The 21374-nt window shown below is 37.8% G+C and overlaps 1 protein-coding gene across 3 annotated transcripts in view; it reads left to right on the plus strand.

The window, feature by feature from the left end:
* The window catches only part of IL1RAPL1 (interleukin 1 receptor accessory protein like 1), a 705736-nt gene that overhangs the window by 651658 nt on the left and 32704 nt on the right, over positions 1-21374 (plus strand). For all 3 annotated transcript variants that reach the window (XM_048288405.1, XM_048288412.1, XM_048288421.1), the window contains exons 7-8: positions 18268-18400; positions 20365-20510. In XM_048288405.1, the coding sequence (XP_048144362.1) occupies positions 18268-18400; positions 20365-20510 (279 nt within the window). The remainder of the gene's footprint in view (positions 1-18267; positions 18401-20364; positions 20511-21374) is intronic.

Consider the following 21374-nt stretch of genomic DNA (forward strand, 5'->3'; position numbering starts at 1 on the left):
AGGCAGTTGGGAAGAGAATGGGAATATGTATTTACTTCATGAGGGCAAATATTCCTACTAAAAATCTCCCAAAAGGAGTATATTTCAATCTACCAATAAAGGGGATAAATTCTAGAGAATTTTATAGTGAATATAAACTAATTTTGTAGTATTTAATTGAAAAGGATTTGTCCTGGCTTCTTTCAAAATTATACAACTTTCTTACTGGTCTTTAGGCTAAGTTCCAGTAAAATATACTGAGTATGTTAGAAGTATGAAAACTATATCTTGCATGAAAGATGTGGACTCGGTGGTCTGAAAGGTCTTTGCTGCAGCAGTTTCCATGCCGCCATGTTTCCATGACTACCTTTCAAATTACCAGGAAGTGTTCATCCCCTAACACCAGAAATGAAATGCTCTCTGGCAAGGCATAAGTTAATTTTGTTTCTCTCTCTTCACAATCAGCCTTTTCCTCCAGCTGATTGAGACTTACTCATCCATCTTGGCTTTCAAAGGATCTATTGTCATATTTCTTTTCCCAGTTCACCACACTGGTTTTTTTGTCTGTGGTCATCACAATGGTATTTGGTGGGGAAGACAGGCAGCACTGGACAGGGCTCTACTTGGTAACATGAGTGAGAAATACAAGAAGCACATCAGTAATTGTTGTGAGCAGTGAAAATTGTTCAGAGACCCGTGGAGGAGTGATCGACTAAACCTCCTCGTTCTTAGTCCACATAAACACCCAGATTCCATTCCCCTACTGTTCACCCATTTTAAAAGGCTCCAAAGCGATGCACCTTTGCATAGAAGGAGTTATATGGATTGTCCTCATGCATTTATCTCACAGCAATAGGAGGCTTAAACGGTTTTATGTTTCATTACACTATTACAGCTGTTGAGCTGGGCAGTGGTGATGATGAGGGTTATTTTGCCAGCCATAAACAGATGGAACATTACTGTGCAAAGTGCTGTGGTGCTGTGAAGACAGTGGGTGAAATCCCAGACTGGAATAGGAGTTCTGCTGGCAGCCTGGATAGTTCTTCAGCAGTTCTCACAATGTTAGTCACCATAAAAGTGTATTAATTGTGTTCAACTGAACAGGAAATATAGACCCAGCCATTTGTATCAGAAAAGTTGTTGTACTATTTAAGAATACTGCAGAATACCTTAAGTGGTCTGTACAAAGACAGTACAGAAATACAAAATGCTATCCATAGAAGAAGATGTGAAACTAATAATTTTGTAAAAATAAACAGACAAAATTTTATGTAAATTGGGGAGCCAAGTTTTCCCAGTGGATTGCAGCAATAGGAAAAAACAGTGAAAAAATAGGAACCCTCTTAATCATTGTAGGGAGGTTGGATTTGTTGGTTTTGGGAGGTCCCTTCAAACACAAAATATTCTATGATTCTGTGAACTATTAATTTATGGGAGACACACCAGTTTTACAGCATGGAAGTCAGAATGATTTTAATTAGAGGTGGACAGGACAAGCATTTGTCCTAACTTTGAGATGAATGCTTCCAGTTCTTCATATCTTCATCTTCTAGCAAATACTGTTCTCTAACCAATAAAACCCCATCAGATTATAGTGTTTGGATCCAAATTTATCACTATTACAATACTACTCACAAGAGTAATTATGCTTACAGGTTGTATTTTAAAAGATGCATTCAAATAGTACCTGAGCCATTAAGCAGCACATGAACATCCATGTAAGAACATATACCTATTTCTCTAGCATATGCAGCTAAATTTTTCATCTACATTGTAGATTGTACAACAATATGTAGTATCAATGTAAGATTAACAGAGTAGTGTCCAGCACCAATTTTTCTTCCACATATATTTCCTTCCCTAATACAATGAATCACGTTGCAAAAGGTTTTCCCTGATTTGCATCCTTAATGCTTTGTGTTTTTTCATTTTACCTTTGCCTTTCTGGTACAAAAGCATCCCAAAAGCACTATGTTTACTACAAGTCAGTAGTGAAAAGAAAAAATAAGCAAAACGATGTGTTTTAACATAAACTGCAAAGATATTCCTAGTAGAAGCAGGAAGACTTCTAGAAAAAGAATGAAGTTTTCGGTGTGTAATGAGCATGGGAGAGATTATTCTCTTCCCCCATGGAGCTTATGATGCAACGCCCCCAGCCTATAAACAGTTATGTAAATGCTTTATTTGAAGCATATGAGTCAGCTCAGAGCTTACAGAGTGTTAAGCAGTTTCCTCATTGCAGAAGCATAGCCTAGACCAGAGTGATAACAAGGGTGCTCTGCTAAGGTTTCACTACCAATTTGTTTAGAGACCTTTCCAGTGCCTAGCCTTCTGATTTTATTTATTCTTTTCCTAATAAGTTGAAAGTAATATTGCCCTACAGATTATACTGAATTAAAGTTGACACCCTTTATATAAATGCATTAATAAATATTCTCCTTTCTTCACACTTCTTCAAGTAGCCTGCCAAAAGCAAGTGACCTCTTTGAAAACAGATGAAGGAATAGTGAACGAAGAAATGAGCAATCACAAATGTAACTAGCAGTGCTTGTTATCACAGTGACACTTACTGGCCTCCACCAGAAGGAGGTTCCATTGCAATTTAAATCCTATTTGCACAGAAGAAACAGGCCTGGTAGATTTACCAGTGGAGCAATGCATGCTACACTTATAACACCAGTGGGGTTCAGAATGAACAAGCTCTGGTACAGAAGCAGCACAGATGATCCAATACAGCATTTTACAGCTGTATTGCTTTCAGGATTTTAGCTATTATTTTGTGAATATTGGCTTACTGTGGGACATACCCAGGCCTACCCATTCATTCAGCTGGTGCTGGAGAGTTGTGGAATCTCATTGACTTGCTGCCCTTGTAATTTAATTAAACTAAACAGAGGATTAGAGGACAAATTTCTCTGAGCCTTGCTGGCAGGTAAATTAGAACAGAACGTGACAGTGAGTATCCCAAAGTCCTACAGAACACATGTAGCAGAGCTGGAATTACATCTAAATGTCGAGGTCAGTAATTTTTGGGAAAAGATAGTCTCAGCCAGACCAAATGGGCTTCTCAGCATTTTGGTAAATCAAACATCTTAGATTTTTGAAAAGTCATTAAAGGTCACCAAGCTTACACTGCCCAGGTCGTGAATACTGAAAGTCATGAGGGATGTTTTGTACCTGCTTAGTAGAGCTGGAGGTCTGAATTTCCTGTGAGCTATGATTTTCATCTTGGAAGAAGCCTTACTGTCCAACATGACCAGTGTGCCAGTGGTCTTGGTGCATCCTGGGTCTTGAGGTGGTCAACAGGGAGGCAGTCTACAAGCTACAGCTTTGAGAAGCTCAAACTGGACTTTCAAAGACTTGTGTTTCCAGGCAGAAGACATATAACACTTTCCAAGATCATTGATATGAAGCTTTCTAGCAGGAAAACCTTGGCATCCCCATCCCCAAGTAACTTATTCTCCTTAAAAGAATTTTAAAACTCTTGAAGGTGGTCAAGGTCCAACTGGGTTGTCAAACTGCTTTCTGCATCACTTGATTTCAGATTCTGCAAGTCCTGGGAGAGATCTCAAATCTCCTTTAACAGGCCAGCCTTGCTTTTGTGACTATCCTGGTCTAACAGCTCTCAGGTGCTGATCTATTCAAATTAAATAAACTAGCAGACCTGAAAAAAATCAATATAATAAAATGGCAAATCTTTTTTATCAGAAATCCTGTCTCCTGGAAATCTCTGCTTTTCATCCCCCTGTCTAAGATATAGAAAATTAATTCTGTTGAACCCGGCGTGTCCAGCCTATGAATTATTCATTTATGGTCAGTTGATAAATAAAACTGTAAAAATCCCATCAAATATATGATTTTTTTTTCCCTGTTTAGTGAATTTAACAATTTTCCTTTATAATTTTAAATAATCTATTGGAGCTTTTCATGTTCCCACTTAGAGAAAGGGTGAGCTAGTAGCTCTGCATTTTTTGTCTTTCTTAGTGAAAATCTGTGGGTTTGCAGTTCTTTACACAAACAAGAGCTCATCTGCAATATCTCCCATGTCACCAAGATAAGTTTTTATTCATAAAAGTGACATTTGAGTAACTAATAGCTTTTTACTAGAAATACCTCTAGAATGAATATAGAAAGCAGAGGTTTTTTTCCTTCAAAGTCTTCATTTATGCAGAAAATGTCATGTCAACCTTTTTCTTCTGCCTTTTCGACAAATGCTCTTTTCAAACTTAAATTTCAGATTCATTCTAGTATGTAACATGTGCTAATCATATTAGGAATGATTCACTTTATTCAGAAAGGAAAACTGCTGCTCTTAGCTAGTTCTTATTAGTAATGCCACTCTTAAATGTACAGCAATAGAATCTTTCTCAAGGATGAAGGAAAGTGGCTGTTCTCAACCAGTTCTCCCACACCTCTTTTGCAGTCTTTTGCTTTATTTTGTTGACTTTTTTATTTTTCATGATCACACCTCAAAGTAATTTCATAATATTTAATGATCTCTTCTGTTAGGCACCTGGCAGGTTCCAGCCTTCCTAACTTTATGTGTGAAGACTGAGGTGTAAGGTGAATTTACATATTAGCAGGGTTCAGGCTTTCTCTTGGCTGTCCTGGGTGCTGGAGATCAAGGCCTGGAGTTGCCTCCACGCAGGGCAGTATTGGACATTGCAGGACACCTTTAGGATGGGGAGGAGGGATGGGATGAGACAAGGTGGATGTGGGAACAGGGGACAACAGGAGTGTTGGGGGCTTTTGTTTTGAGGAGAAACAGCAATATCCTCCTCTTTCAGCTCAGCCTTTTTTTGGAACCTGCATTTAGGCTACTGCAGTGTCAGTGGGCAGGTGCAAGTAGCCCATGTCTAAGAGGCACCTTATTACCATCATCCAGTTTTCCATGTACGTATCCTCAAAGAGGCCAGGTCCTAACCTCTAAAGAAATCTTTTTCTGCTTCTCAGCTACTCCTTCCACACAATACAGACCTAAACATTCAAAATGAAAATAGCTTTTACAAGAATTCCTTATTGCAGAGTAAGGGGGAAAAAATGAGTGGGACATTGAAAAGTTATTGCTGTTTCTATTGAATTAGGTTTTTCCTCACACTCATCAGGACAGGTATTCATTTTAGAGACTGGCTGAAAGGAGATAGAAAAGATAAAGGACCAAACACCCTCTGCCATCCTCTTACCTGCCTTTGACACCAGGGAAGTGCTGCCTGCCATCTCAGTCTTGAAAAAAATCCTCATTTCATCTTTAAATGACCACCTCGAATAGGAGCAATTTTGTCTTTTTTCCCCTCTGCCTTTTATTATTTTCCTCTGTTTTTTCATGCTTCTTAAATGAGCTCATTATTTAGCAGTTAAACTTCAATGTCTCACGTTACAAAGTGTTTTAGGACAAAAATTTATGTGAAGTATAGTTCAACATACTTGCCATCCAAAATCTAATGCATTTAAAAAAAAAAAAATCCCAAACAGCTCTCTCCAAACTTGAGTTTTAGCTATCTTTGATTATACTGAGAGGTGGAGAAAATAAATGATAACAAGTCAGAAGCAAAGCACTCAACTGCATTAGATCACTTAGCTTCTTCTTATCATACCAATTTACATCTTTTAAATTCTTATATAAATGCATGTTTTCTTTAAAAAGCACATTGCTGTACTTCCATCAGAAGGCCTAATTTTTTTTTCTTTTTCTATCCCAGTGCTAATGAAGCTGATTCCTGATCCTATTTTATATGCATATCCTGTTAGAACAGACAGACTAACTGCTAACAAAGGACAAACATATGACATTGCTTTTTATTATTTGCATTGCTGTAGTTAAAGCCTGTCAAAATTTTCATCATAAAATTAAGGTTATTTTCAGGGACTGTGACACTCATATCTAGATATTTGTCTCTCGTGCTATTGAATGGTACAGGTACAGGATGCTGGGGTAGTAGATCAGTATGGATTCAGTATGGATGACTGTTTTCTTTCCCCCTTTTTGTGTTTGTAGATCAATGATCCTGAATTACCATTACAGTGTTTTAAAGTGGTTTTTTTCTCCTCACTATCCCCACCTCAGATAATCCATATGACTTCCTTTAAGTATGGATTTACACTCCATTGAGAGTGTACACTAAACCTATACAGGAAACTTGCTGGGTATTTGATCATGCAATACTTAACGCTTAAGGCCATCCATTTTTGACTGTTTTATAAATAATACTAATTTTCATGTCTGCATTTACAACACATTTTTAAAGAGATGGATACCATTTAGATGACAAAGGACTGAAAGTAAACACTGTACTAAGCACTTTCTAAAAATCCATCAATGTTTTACTAGCCAGTAGTTTGTAACAGCACTTGCAAATAATTGCATCAATAAAAATCAAAGCCTGTAGCTGCAATGCTGTTCTTTAGAGCTGGTGATGGGCTATGGAGTGCAAGGGTTAACACACCCTCTTCTTCCTCCCCAGACCTGGACTAAAATTCTAGCTCTGAGCCACAAACACAAATGAGTTTTGCAAAGTTACTCTGGTCCCTTGTGGACAGGTGCCCACATTAAAAAGCCATCATGCAGCTTGGGGTGACTGGCAGCCTCAGCTCTGGGGGCAGGGGACTGGGTGAGTGGTGGCACCAGCACCTCTGCAGAGACCTGCACTGTCACAGACACCAGCCTGCCACCTCTCTCCTTGCACAGTTTGTATCATAAATATTGCAAAATGAATATTTGTCTCTGTTCCTGTAACCAGCAGCTGTCGTACCTTATATTTCTATTATCACTCAAACCCTGCTTTTAGTCCTTGCTCTGAGACCTGCAGAAACTGTTAAAAGCACAAACAACATTGTAGACAGTACTCTGTATTCCCAGGGCTTGAATGGAACAAGGTGAAATGTTCCTTCATTTTCTTCTACTTTTTAGAAATGCCATAACTCCCATGCCTCTCAGAACACTTAGAAAATATTAAAAAAAAAAAAAAAGCACCCAACATCAACAACAAAAAAACCCAAACACAAAACCAAAAAACAACCAACCAAACAAAAAAAAACCAAACAAAAAAACCTCAAACAAAAACCAAAAAACCAAAAACCACCCAAAAAACAACCAAAACAAAACAATACAACAAGGAGAGATTACAGCATTGATGGGCATGCCACACAAGGAGGGCAGGTTGTGCAGACTGGTCGGGAAATTCACAATTATATAAGTAAAGAGAATTAATATCCCTCTTGCTGACCTCAAGCATTTGGCTTCAGATACAGGACCCCTAAATCTCTCAGAAGTTTAGCTGGCAGGACCCTGTTGTGTGAAACCATGGAAATTTCAACTAAAGGAGAATGAAAATGAACTAGAGAAACTAGGCCCATATGGCTGCTGCAAGAAGATAAATCATTTCAGCCTTGCTGCTGTTGAGACTTTCCAGTATTCAAGAACATCTCCTCCTGACAAAAATATGCAGGAAACCAAAATAATTTGATGATTAATTGTTCTTGAGAAGGAAGTTGTTTTGGGAGAATCACATTTTATGATTCCCAGGACTGCACTTACTTCAAACACATACAGGGACATCAGGCTCTGCTTTTTCCTACAGTACTCTCAGTCTGGCCAGGTCATTTTCCTGCTAAAGAATGACAGCCAACATGAAGCCAGCCCTTGGTCAGGTGTTATTTAGGAGTACAAGAACAACTCTCCCACTCTGGCCTGTGAGATTCAAGAATAGCTACTCTCTGCAGAGGGGAATAAAGTTCACTGGTCTTCACCCACGTCAAAACCAGAATGAGACTGGTTTCACCCCCCTTTACACAAGGGGTTGGAGCAGTAGGCAGGCACAGCCATAGAGAAGGAGCTTTCATACAGAGCGAGGACCTGGAGCTCGGAGCTGTGTGGCCCAGGAATGCGTGGCAGGAATCCTGCCTTTGGCCAGACATCTTTCTCCCTGTGGGAAATCCTGTGACTCAGGTCCTCTGCTCCACAGGTCAGAAAGCAGGGTACAGCATCAAAAATTCAAGCTTGTCCCCATTTCTAAACTTTTTTCCTTTAAAGTCAGGTAGCACCTATGCAGTGCTAGCTGGATTTTTTTATTCCATTGGTGGCATTTGTGCAGCTGCCTTCCCCAAGCATTGTCTATCAATCTGCAATTATATTGAGGTATAATCTAAAAAATGCCTGTCTGCCTTTCACGTGGAAAGAAAGCTGATCAATAGCAGTGGAATATTCCAGCATGTGTGTGGTCCAAGAGTACAGCACATTTGTCACTGAGAAGCAAATGAGTTTCTCCATTTTCATCTTTGTGAACGAGAGGGTTTTGTTCTAATGGATTTTGTTTCAGTGTTTTCTTAGGAAAGCAGGGGACTAACACATGCAAGAGAAATAGAAAGACTACATAATGTAATGACTACTGTGTAAAAGCAGGAAGCCTAGTGCTCTTAGGAACAGCATGCATTTCCATTTTTATGCAATAGAAACATTTGATGTGCCAGGATTTTAAAATTATATAAACAGATACTAGTCCATATGATACTTAATTAAATGGCAAACTTTTTCTGAGGTTATGCTAAGAATTAGTATTTTCTCTATCCATTGCAATGCACCTTCTTGATATAAGGTAGGAACACCATGGTCTAAAGTAGGAGCACATTTAAACTAGGTATATATATATATATATATATATATATATATATAAATCACTCTTTTTCATTCTTTTGTTCATGTAGAAAACCTAGTATGAATAAATATAAAATCCCTTTCTAGCATCAGAGGCTCTACTGCAGTAAAACTGAAAGTTGGTGTTGATTTTATTTATCTGTTTTATTCATAATCAGTAGGTTCAGTTCATCAGGGCTCCAATTTTCAGTGGTTCTTAATGGCTTTCCTGGTGAAAATTTGAACAGACTAGTGGTGTCATATATTTTAGAACCAAACTGAAGTATTTTGATTTACATAATAGATGTGGTTTATTTCAGTTGTATTTATCCTGTTGTGCCACAGTGCTTCATGGGAGCAGTAGTTTTCCCCATTCAAATATTTGCTAAACTAGTCTGGATCTTTTCTAAATGACATTTTCCATCATATAATCTGATCGGACAGAGCAGATTAATTCATTAAAATCTTAGAACTGCTAGTGTTTCAAGTGTGTGCTGAAGAGAAAGACCACCAGAGAATGACAGTGTTTAATTATTTTCTGTTTGTAAGTTGGAGTCTCAGTTTCCTTAGCATGAACCCAGGTGTAGGTGACACTGTGCATGATACTTTCAAAGGCTCTAATTTATTCTTTTTTTTAAATCTTCCATATGCAGCCTATCTCTACAGCATTTTTCAGAATACCTCCCTACACAAATAATTTCCTGTAGCCTACTCAGTCCATGGTAGACTTGCTTATGAAGAAAGAGAAAAGAGAGGAAAAGAGTAGTCAGGCTGACCAATGGAAAATAAACCCACAACTTATTATTTAATATATATGCGTGACTCCAAAGCTGAGAATTGGATGTATGCACTCAAATTACCTAATGATGGTACAAACACTGCAGTCCCTCTTTCCAAAGCAGTTAAAGAGCAGCTATTATGAGGCATTCCAGTAAAAAAACATTTTCCAATGCCCTTCCTTAAATTCTGTGTCCAAAAATATCAACTGGATGAACAGTTAGGAGCTGAAAGAGCCACAAGAAGTTGATTTTGTATTTAACCTGAATTGATGTCTGTTCCTTAAGACTGTTGATATTTACATTTAAGTGTGATCTGACATATGAAGTTGTTTGTGAAGTTTGAGAAAATAAGTATGTTATTTATCATTTTCTAGAATCCAGAACATCATCTGCTATTCTTTGTACAGTGTTGTGCAGTGCACCTGAGAGGGAGACTGGGAGAAGGTACTGGTTGTGATGATTTATGAGCAGAGTTTTTTGACATGGACAAGCACCCACAAGAGACCAAAGAAAACCCACTATATTCTGTTCAGAAAGAAGAGGAAAACAGGATTTATAAAAAAACCTCAACAGCAAAAGTTTTGAATGCTTTTATCTGCTGAAACAGCACTCTTCAGGTTAAAAAAGAAAAAAAAAAAAGGAAAAGTCAATCATATCTACAGTTTTCATAAGCAAAAGAAAATAAAGTGGCTATTGTGAGTTATTCAAGTAGTTCCTCAGCAACAGCTGAGTGTTCTGACCAAGACAGCCATTGAAGTCCCTCTTTGAACCTGCTGCTGCTTTAGCTCTGGATTCTGTTTAGGATGGAGAAATACGTAGTGAGAGCTGTAATGGCTTGAAACTGTCTTTTCTTACTAGTAAAGAAACTATTCTAGCTTTGTAGTTTCTTGAGGCCCAGAGCCACCTACAGAACGCCAGGAGCTTATAGGTCTTAATTGCATTTTTTATCAGTATTCTTTACCAGAGAGACATACATTGAAACTTTTTCTTTTTTTTTTTTTTTTGCAATATAAACTCTCTGAAATGTGAAGGCCTTAAACAGGAAACCTCTCTGCTTTTCTAGGAGTTTTCCAAAGTATGACTCAGAGCAGGACTTCACAAAGCTAAAGACACGAGGCTTTTATGGAGATCAGCGACTGCTGAGGGGCAGTGGCAGCACCAGCTGTGTGACTTGGGGAGTCTTTCCAGGCACAGGAAGAGACCATATGATCCCTTATGGGAGCCCTTATGGACTCCTTTGTGCAATGGGAACTTTGAGCTGTCAGTTAAGGCTTGTTTTTTTACCATGTAATATCACTAAAATGCAAAAAACCACAACAGCATAATCAAAGGCAGTGTGGTTTAGAGAGAATCCAGAAACAAAACACTGAACAATATTGAGCTGTGCATGATATGAACAGATTTAAAGCTCCCAAGACACAAGTCTGTAAGAGCTAACAAACATGGGAAGTTTGACATTTAGAGCCCCCTCTTTCTCTTTTTTTTTTTCTTTCAATTGGAGATATTTTGTTATCTAGGATATTTTCTTGTGACTTATATCTAAAAACAGCTAAGTTGTTTAAAAACAAATTATCTTTTGATCTCACAGAGAGGGAACAGTAAAAAAGTGTTTATAAATGCATTTTCTAAAAAAAAAAGTAGAAAATATGAGCTTCTAGAGTAAAAGTTAAATCAAGCCTCTAAAATAATTGCAGTGGCTTTCCTTTTCTTTAGCAATACTTGCTTTATGCTTGTGATAGTTTTCTCCCACTCCAACCTCTACTTCTGAAGAGGAAGGAGCGAAAAATACTTGCTGAACAGCTAATTTATCAGCCTGACATTACTATTTATCAAGAGGAGATACCTGCTGTTAGGAAAATCAAGATTATTGGTTGAGGGGTTTTGTTACCTCTTGTGAAATGAGGGCAAGTTTGACAATCTATGTACCTCAGAGATGTTCTGGGCATTTTGAACCCCAAGTCCCATACATCACTTCTTTTTCTGCAGTCTCCTCTGGTGGTTGCTTTCTTCAGTGACTCTCTCTCTCTCTCTCTGACAGTCCTGCTGTGAAAGAGCCCCTTCAAAGCGGAAAGGATTTGGGTTTCTTTTCCTTCACAAGCTATGCATCAGCCCACTAAAAATTGTTAATATTCATAAGTGATGCCATGATAATTTTTTGCCTTTTCTTTTATACCCCTTTTATACCTTTTTACAACTTCTGTATTCTTGGTGGTTTTTGGCTTACATTCTTGGACTTGTTTGTCAAGCTGGGAGACTAAACATTTTAGAAGCTTCATAGCTAGGGATCAAAATGCCCTAGATACCAAGGTCCTCTCCAGAACACATTCTGTAAACTGTGATAGAACCATCCAGGGGGAGGCTCCTTGGGGAGGGGGGCTCATTTGAGCCTCTCATTGGGGAATCTTTGATAGATATGTTAATTAGTAAGACCTATAATGTTATACCAGATCTTTTGCACTGTGAATTGAGGTGCATTTGACCTGGCGGTGTGCGCCTAAGGATGCTTAAAATAAATACAGAGGTAAAATCCCTTTTTCCCTTCTAACCATGTTTGACTCCTGATTTTAAGACCAGGAAAAGGCATCAATAGGTTAGTCTTAGACTTTACCATGTATGTTTCAGTTCAGCACCTTATAAAGTATTGCAGACTCCAATATCTTAGGAGTGATTGCAGGAACCTGTTAGCAGGAACACACATACACCTCCTTTAGGTGTCCTGCTGCTGAACTGTGATTCGGCAGATGTAAGCCCTGGAAGGCAAAGGGCTTTTCATATGGTAATGGCTAACCCTGAACAGGTGAATGAGTTTAGCTCTATGGTGAATGAGGACTATCTGCTTAGTAAAAAGAACAAAGAAAAATCTAATGAACAAGAATTAGGCTTTTGTTTTTTTCTTTCCAATTAAGAAAAAATAATCAGAAATTGAAGGAAGGGATTTGTTTAACCTCTCCCCTAAATAGTGATATTTGCAAATTCAGTAAAAGTTCAAAAAGTACTATCTCTCTCTGGTCTTGACAACCTTCTCCTGATGTTTTTTTATTGTGGAGGAATGGTACTCTGTACTCTAAGTCTACACAGTTGTGGCCTGAAGGACATATTCAAATTGTGCTTTAGATTCCAATGCAATCAAAATTCCACTCTGCAGCACAGCAAAATATGGCCAGGCCTGTAAATGAAGAACTATAGCTGCGTAATCACATTCAGCACTTTGTATGATGCTTGCATGATAACACTTAGTGGAATGATTATACCCAACCCTCTCAAACTTACATCTTACAAACTTACATTCAGTGATATGTAAATATCACTGAATTCACAATAGAGGGAATTTACACATTGTATCTCCACAATTGTATGGATGCAAGACCTGATGGCTTGCCAAGAACCTGAAAAAATTACTACTCAGTGATGAGATTAGAATTTTGCAGTTCCCAGGTTGCGGTTATATTTCAGAAAATAATTATTTGTTTGGGGTTTTTTTGTTTTGTTGGGGGTTTTTTTTGTTTCTTTGGTTTTTTGCTTTTTTTTTTTTTTTGTCCTCACCTACTATATGAAACATGCAGCAAGACATTTACAATATAGTAAGGGAGTAAAAGATCTTGGTATCTTGGCAAGAATATGTATGTAAACTGGAGGGCAGATAGCAGTAGGTAGTGCTTTGTGTATGCAAGGAAGGAATCCAGAGGAATCTCTCCAGTTCATCCTGCTCTAAGAAAATCCTTACGGATCAAGGGTAGATGATCATATGATCAAGTCACATGGCTGAAAACCATATGGTACCTCATTTTTATTTGGTTTTTAGGGTTTTTTTTCTTAAATACATTTGCATAAAGGATTTCAAGAACTGTTGAATTGTTTTAGGACACAAGACTTCTCTGAAAATGAGAGCAGCTTCTACTCACCTGCCCACTGGCCTTGTCAGATAACATTGGCAAAACAAGTGAGTCATTGACTTGTTTCTGTCAATGCTGATCTGTCCCACCTAGGAAGTTACCAGCTTTCACAGCCCTCCACTTGGAAGACTGATATTTTGACAGTATTTTTTCTCAAATGCGAATGGAAAGAATAGTATTTAATTCCTGTGTGCAAGATTTTGATTGCATCTGTCTTGACCTTTTATAATTTCATTTTGAGACATTAACATTACAAATAAATGGCATAATTGTAAGCGTGTAGGTATTGCCTAGGTATTTCCTGTACATAAGTAGTATAAATGGCTTATACTGCACAGTAAAAGAAAGTCCCACTTTTCAGTGCATTTAACATTTTCAGTCTTTTGGCCCTCAGTATTACTAAATGTTGAGCATGGTTCTCAAATACTTCCATAACATGTCTTTGAGAGATCTTCTAAAAAAAAGGTTGCAGAGCATGTCTGATTATTAAAATTTCTGCCAAAAAAAATGGTTGCCCTTCACTGAAGAATCTGTCAAATCAAAGGTTAGGAAGGTGCTCTGGTGCTGTACAGTAACTTGTACGAGTCATGGTGAAAGTGGAATTTCGACTGACCATACAAGATGGAATTTCACCAACCACAAAACATTCACGATTTTCTAATTACAGCTAGCACGTTCTTAGCAGGCTTATGTTTTTAATTAGAACTTATACACTAGGAATTTACTTTGCTTTTTTTTTTTAAATAATGTTTTGAAGTTAGACAGTGCCCTCTGCTGGGCCAAGGCTCCCATAGCAGTAGTGTGCAAAACGTCCCAAATGTTGACAATTCGTGAAAATGGACACAAAATCTGAGTTGTTCTGCTCAAGGGATTTGATGGTTTCAAGGAAGCACACCTTGTTGTGGTCCCGTCTTGCATTCTGCTCTACTTGGAAGCTTATTGTGCAACAAAAACTGGCCTCAGTTTGGATGGCAAAGAGCTTTTTGACTAATTAATTTTGAACCCAGTTGGCTTGAGCTGACAGTGTGACTTTATCACAATGAGCAGCAGGAACATGTAGTGCTATACATTCCAATTTTTACAAACTTAAGCTCAATACTGTAAGAGCACATTCATCTTCAGAAATAAGGAGATGAAGAAAAATGCAGTTGAATTTACTTGTTACATGTTCTCTTACATGTCTTTATTGCATTATTTCAGAGTTAAAAAATTTATAATTATACTGACAAATCAAGTGTTATTTTTCTCTTCATCCTTTCTTTAGGGAGTTTTGATTTTCTTGGGGTTTTTTTTGAGGGGATGCCAATAAAAATAGCAAGACTATAAGTTTAATTTAATAATTCTATTCTGATGCCTTTGGACTTTTCCAGGGTCCATCCAAAAATTACAAAACGAAACAAAAGACCACAACAAACAAACCCAAACCAAAACAAAGCAGTTTCCCCAGGAATTAACTTGAATTTACATCTTGCAGCTAAGGGCCAGAAATAGATTAATTTCCCCAGTAATTTAATTGCAAACATTTAGTAAATTTAAAACATGAAATTAAAATCCTTTAAAAATAGACTGTAAACTGTAGTAATCCAGCAGTTACAGAAAAATTTAAACTGATGGCATAGAAATCATTATATATCCATTCATGAAACTTCTATGACTTTCAGATCTCTTCTCTACTTTTTTTCAGTACAGAAAACACATGGAGACAAACAGTTGCCTAAGGTTAACCATGAGGGATTTCTATTAATTGATTGCTGGGTTGTTTATACCTTAGCTTAAAGATGAAACAAAGCAGCTCTAATATTTATTATATGTTGTATGTTTTCTACAAATCTGAGGCTTTTAAAAGCAGATTGTCCATGCACTTCAGAGGTGCACTTCTAGGGAAAAATGTGGCCCCTCCTACAGCACACACTCGCTCTCATGACAGCAGCTCTGGAGTAGAGATCAACGTGTGCTCCCAAAATACTCTGTCCATTCATAACATTGCACTTCAGTCAGCCTCTGTTTACATGTGCCTGCAGCTGGGAGCCTCTTCACCAAGGGAGCACTGTGCCCTCTGCAAGAAGCTGTGAGCTCTGGAGTACCAGACCCCCTTATTAATGGTCACAGTTGGTCATTAACTGATCACTGAATCTTCCTTGATGGCCAGCTAATGAACTTCCCACTGGCTTATTGTGAGGTTTGGTCAAGACAGACAGTGCAGGTAATTTATAGCTGAAGCCCCAGCATGCTAATGGCCTTCACTGAGTAACTGCAATCAACACAGCACTACTAAGTGGCGTTACATTCTTCCTAATTTATTTCTCAGTTGCAACTATTTCATGTTGAATGGAAACTTCAGATTCTATGCTTAAAGATATGTTTGCATGCTTTATTGAGGGGGAAAACTTCTTTAAGAATGTAATAAGGAAAACAGCCTTAAGATTACAAACTCTGTTTTGTTTTTTTTTACAGTTTTTGCCCTTAACAGAAGATGTTTATTTTTAAAGAACAAATTTATGCTCATAATATTCATCTGTAAAAGGCTCAGAAGCCCACTCAGAGCAAAAATCATCTCTCATGGGGTACCTGTTAGCTGCAGGAACCTGGAGAGCTTTGAAGGTTCAGCACCTGTGGTGTCTAATCTCTGTGAATCATGGATAAGTTAGCCAGAAGTTACAGTCTCTCTAGCTGTGATCTTGCCAGCTCTTAAAAGCTATAAAGTTTTGACAGGGCCTTGGCTTGGTAGGAAAGCTCTGGAAAAAGCCCAAAAAGTGGCAGTGATGCATTAGGTAGAACTCTTCCCTCTAAGTCTGGTAGATAATGCCACAGGTCCAATTATCACAGGAGCCTGTTTTGGCTTTAAATGAGCAGGTACCTTCTCCCATTTCAAGAGTGAATAGATTCCACTGTGGCCAAGACATTCATAATCCTTTAAGGTTTTATATTTTCACAAGTTCAAGTATCATAATTATGATGCAAAACCAAAAAAAAAGCAAACCCCAAAACAAAAACCAACTAAACCCTCCCCCCTCCACTTGGTATATATCTGCAATGCAACTGCTCTAAGAAACCAGGTTTGCATGTCCTGGGCAAGGAACCAAGAAATTTATCACATTCCATTACAGGTTTTCATGAACTTGACCCACATTAAGTGGTGTCCCGATGCTCCTCTCAATCCCTGAAAATGGCTTCAAGATTGCAAAAATCTTTCCCCCAGTGATTCTAAATGGCACTTTTTGAGCTGTGAAGAAATTGAGAAATTGAGTTTCTGGGGAGCTGTCCTGACTATCACTCCCTGGGGTGTGAAAACAGGAGCTATGCTTGTCTTTAGAAAGAGACTTTTTGCCCTCTCATTGAAGATACTCATTTTACATTTGGCAACTTTGCTGTAGAATATGTGAGATTATTAAAATTTCTCATTATTCAGAGATTCCATTTCATACTTTTTGATTATGAATGAGGCCCTTCTCTCCATCCTACTTTCAAGTACTGGGATACTCCTGTCTCCTTAGCAGGCATTGCTTGCAAAAATCTGGCAGCAACCAAACCTTCCTGAAATGACTAAAAGGAAATGAGATCCTAAAGCTCCAAAAAAGATTGTGAAAGTAGCAGAGAAGGTACTTGGCTTGATGCTGCACATTTTGAACACAAACATTTGATTCCACACCTTTCATGGCATGAATTTGAGGCTTCAAGCCAGACAGGGGAGTCAGATACCTTTACAGAAGATGATAAATCATTTTAGATAAATAAGGCATTTATTTAATAATTATTCATCTTCTTGTTACACAGAATTCTGCATTTGTTTCCATGCTAAAAATAAATAAGATGTTGGAATATCATATGTTTGAGACGGACCAGGTCCTGCCCCAAAACAGTGTATTTCTGAGGAAATTCATTGAACCCAGATGGATTTATGGCACCTTGGTAGAGATGAAGTAGTGCTAACAATGTTTTTTTCTTATTTTTTGTCCAGGAATTTTGGTCAGTCAGCTTTTAAGTCCAAAAATCAAAAGATTGAAAGTGTAAATAAAATATGAGTTTAGTCTCAGCAGTAAAATAAACTCCATGAATATACTCTCTTCAGGAGTGAAAAGACCTTAAATCCCAACCTTCCTTAAGTTGCTGTGTAATTATCCACTATAGGAATGCACATGGCAGTTTAGAAGAGTTGGTGCATGTTGAAACAAATCTCTTTACAGCAGTGAGTGGGAGCTCTTTAGCTCTGTGCCTGTCCTGTTGCTTTATCCAGTCTTACCAACACACAAAATGTATGCAAGGTGCCATTTTGATCCCTGTACATGCTCAAGATGAAAGCCCAAAGCCAAGAGGTACAAACACAATGTAAGATTCAGAAATGAAAATAATCAAAGGAATATTAGGTTTTTAAATCCTCATTATAATGATTAAATAAGTAATGCAGTACATACATATGAAATTTCTGCTCCTTGCTGCATGTTCTGCTAATGGCTCTTCCCATTCTTATGGCTTACAATGTTCAGAATTAGTTCTCATGTGCTTTTTTTCAAGTGTCAGTGTTTAAAACTTCCCTGCTAAAGTAGTTTAGCAAAGAGCACACGTGTTTCTGCCAGATATCCCTTGGGAATGGAACTCTACAGGAATACCAGTCTCTTTGCAGAAACCATTGCAAGGCCAAACTAACACAGGTGTAATTGCATGTCTATTTTACCTAACTTTTATCTTTTTCAGAGAAAATATGGAAATATTTTGTAAAATTATCTCCTTTTGAAATAGTCTCTGATTTCCTTACCAAACAGAAAACTTATTGAAAAAAAAAAAATCCTGTTTTTACCTATAATTTTATTTCATTTTTATTGGATTTATTTTCAGAAAATGTATTGAACCTAGTGTTAAGACAAGCAGATACTCTTGGAAACTTTCAAGAGCAGCTGGAAATCAAGGAGCTCTATGAATATTTTGGTTTTTAAAAAGCAACTGATTTTAAATTTGAAATAAACATATTTTCTTACATTCTTTGCAACAGGTGGTTCTGCTAATCTAACCTGCCGAGCTTTTTTTGGATATAGTGGAGACGTCAGTCCTTTAATCTACTGGATGAAAGGGGAGAAGTTTATTGAAGATTTGGATGACAGTCGAGTCTGGGAAAGTGACATTAGGTAAAAGAAAAGGCTTTTTTTTTTTTTTTCTCCATTTTTTTTATATTTAATGTAATAATTTTTATCACAGACTAACTGAGGAGCACTTTGGGTCTGATCTCTGTTTTTGCAACATCCGTGCTTTACCTTTTTGACTCCACCAGTAGAGAACAGAAAAATGCCCTTCTCAGCCAAATCTGATGTTAGAGACTTGCAAAAGCAGAATAGCTACCCAGAAAGAGCTGTAGTGTTGACCAGCTGGAATTTATGTAGTAACCTTTTCAAAATGTGGTGATCTACAAAAACAACCATTAATAGACTTAGTAAGACAAAATAAAGAAAAAATAAACATCTTGAGAAAAACAGCTCAAAAAAGTATTTTCAAACATGAAGCCTTAAATAAATGCTGAAGTCTGACTTCCCTTTTAGAATGTTTTGATTTCTTCATGAAAAAAATCTGAGTTTCCTAGGATGTTATCTGGCCTGTGAGAGCCAAGCATCCTGTTATGTGGGCTGCTTCTATCTGCTGAAATACTTGTTTTGGAGAGGATCTGGCAATTCACGCCGTGTACTTCTGCTCCTAAAAGTGCTGCCTCATTTGGAAATTAAGGACAAAAGTGGTTTCTTATTGAGAATTACATGCTTGAGATAGCATACTAAATCCTATCCAATATGAAGTATCTGCTTGGATCTGAAGAGATTCCTTTTTCATTTATAACTCTGTATGTGTGTATATCACTGTTTCTATGTATCATAGAAATTCAGACTCAGAAACTCAAACTCAGAAATTCAGGCAAATTAAGTGTGCATGCCATGGTTTACCCTCAGCCAGCAACTAAGTTCCACACAGCCACTCACTCACTCTCAGGTGGGGAGAAGTACCAGAATAAAAGTGAAACTTGTGGGTTGAGGTAAGAACAGTTTAATAATTGAGACAAAATAAGAGATTGTAATACTAATTATAATAGTAAACATTATTAATAATAATTGTAATGAAAATGAGAGATAGAGGAATAAAACCCAAGAAAAAGAAGTTATGCACAATACAATTACAAAATCAAGAAGACCACAGAGATTTTCAAGGTCATCATCCCCAGATACAGGCAAAAAGGAAGTGTATTGCACCCCAGTGTACTTTAAGTTTATTGTATAAAAGTCAAGATCAATACACTAAATGGCACATGACAATAAGATCAGCTACATTTTGTGCTGAAACCTTTCCTAAGTCCTTCAGCAAGTGGCTTGGCTATCTGATGGCCCTGGTACAACTTTCTTGTTTTGTGGAGGGAGGAGCAGAAAAGCTCGTTTCCACTTCTTTTGTCACGTGTGACAAGAGGGAACAGCCTGGAATAATTTGTCATTTGCTTTCCTGAGTTCCTGAAACCACTGATGGTCTTGCTAAGAGGGAAAGAAAGTAATGGGAAGACAGGTGGCACCTTTTATTTATAATCTGTATGAGCAAGCGGCACCTGGTGTACCAGTTCTTCCTACTGTTTGATAAAACATGATCAAATTTTATAAGGCATTCTAGAAATTATCTCTCAGACCATGGCATGAATATATTATTTCTGAGTAGAGTGTTGTAGACCCTCAGAAAAAGCACAAATATTGTGTTTGGCCCAGACTTGTGGTGTGACTCTAAACCCCCAGAATAACTGTTTTCGATATACTCTCCTCTACCATTCCAAGACTTCATGGATCAGAGTCACCATCAAAGTGTGCAATGATACATTATCCATGTGCATATCATTCTGCTTAAAGAAGACAATGAACTGCAGCTCTCATTAACATTTACAAAGCCAAATCTCCTCATTAGAAGTGAGGAAGAAAAGGGCATGTTATAATTAAATTAAGATTTCATCAAACCATAGCCAAATTTGAAGCCAGAGAGTCGTGAGTTGTAAGTAGCATTATTATGTCATGATTATCTAAAGCTTCACTGTGGTACAAGCAGAACAGCAGTGATGGTTGGTTTTTTTCCTCAGGGTTCTCAAGGAACATCTCGGGGAACAGGAGGTTTCCATCTCATTGATTCTTGACTCAGTCGAAGAGGCAGACCTGGGGAATTATTCCTGCTACGTCGAGAATGGCAATGGACGCCGGCATGCCAGTATTCTTCTACATAAAAGGGGTAAATATGCAGCTTTTCTCCATGAAAGGGTGAAATGTAGGGGTGGTCAGTTTGTAGAGATTCCCTCAGATGCAAGCATGAATTTTGGCTTCCAAATTACTAGTCAATGATTATTTTTCCCCAGGAATTTGTACGACTTGCAAAATAAAAGAGAAAGGATGTCGCTAATTATGGCTGCCACTGGAAAAAATACAGTAACGCCTTTTAATTATATCTCTATAAAAGATGCATTTAATAATTCATTAACTTTAAAATTAGTAAAGGCTCAATAGAGAAAAAAATAGTAGGAAACCACAGGTGATACAACTGTAATAATTTTCTGTAAGAAATAAAATCAAATTTTAGGAAAACAAAAAATATCCCATTCCACTTCTATCACCTAAACCCCATGCCAGGGGGGCTCCTGCATAGCCTGACTGTGGATATTTTCCTTCTAACACTTTTGTTTAACATCAACATTTCTGAAGTGAAACACCATGACAGAAACTTCTAAGAACCTTCCTGTTTTCCCTCACCACTCACATCCCATGATTCCAGCCTGCCTAATGGCCACAGCCATCTCCTGCAGAGATGATTACAGGGAGATGGAGAATTGCCTGCAAATCAAAGCTCCCAGACCCTCTTTGCCCACTTTACCTTCCAGGGGGTCCTCCACATACCTGGGATTGACACTCCCCACCCTCATGCAGCTTCCCGTTGGCTTGAGGGCAAAGAATAAGCAGCAGCAGAGTCTGCACTTTGCTGTCATTACTGTGTTTTTTTTAGACTGTTTGTAAAGGTGAGCAAACCAGGATCTTACTGGGGTGCTGAAGTACTTGTGGCATCCCAATTTATATCAAAGCAGTGATATCTTCCCTAAATTTA

Source organism: Corvus hawaiiensis, chromosome 2, assembly GCF_020740725.1.
Source record: "Corvus hawaiiensis isolate bCorHaw1 chromosome 2, bCorHaw1.pri.cur, whole genome shotgun sequence".
Classification (NCBI taxonomy): Eukaryota; Metazoa; Chordata; class Aves; order Passeriformes; family Corvidae; genus Corvus; species Corvus hawaiiensis.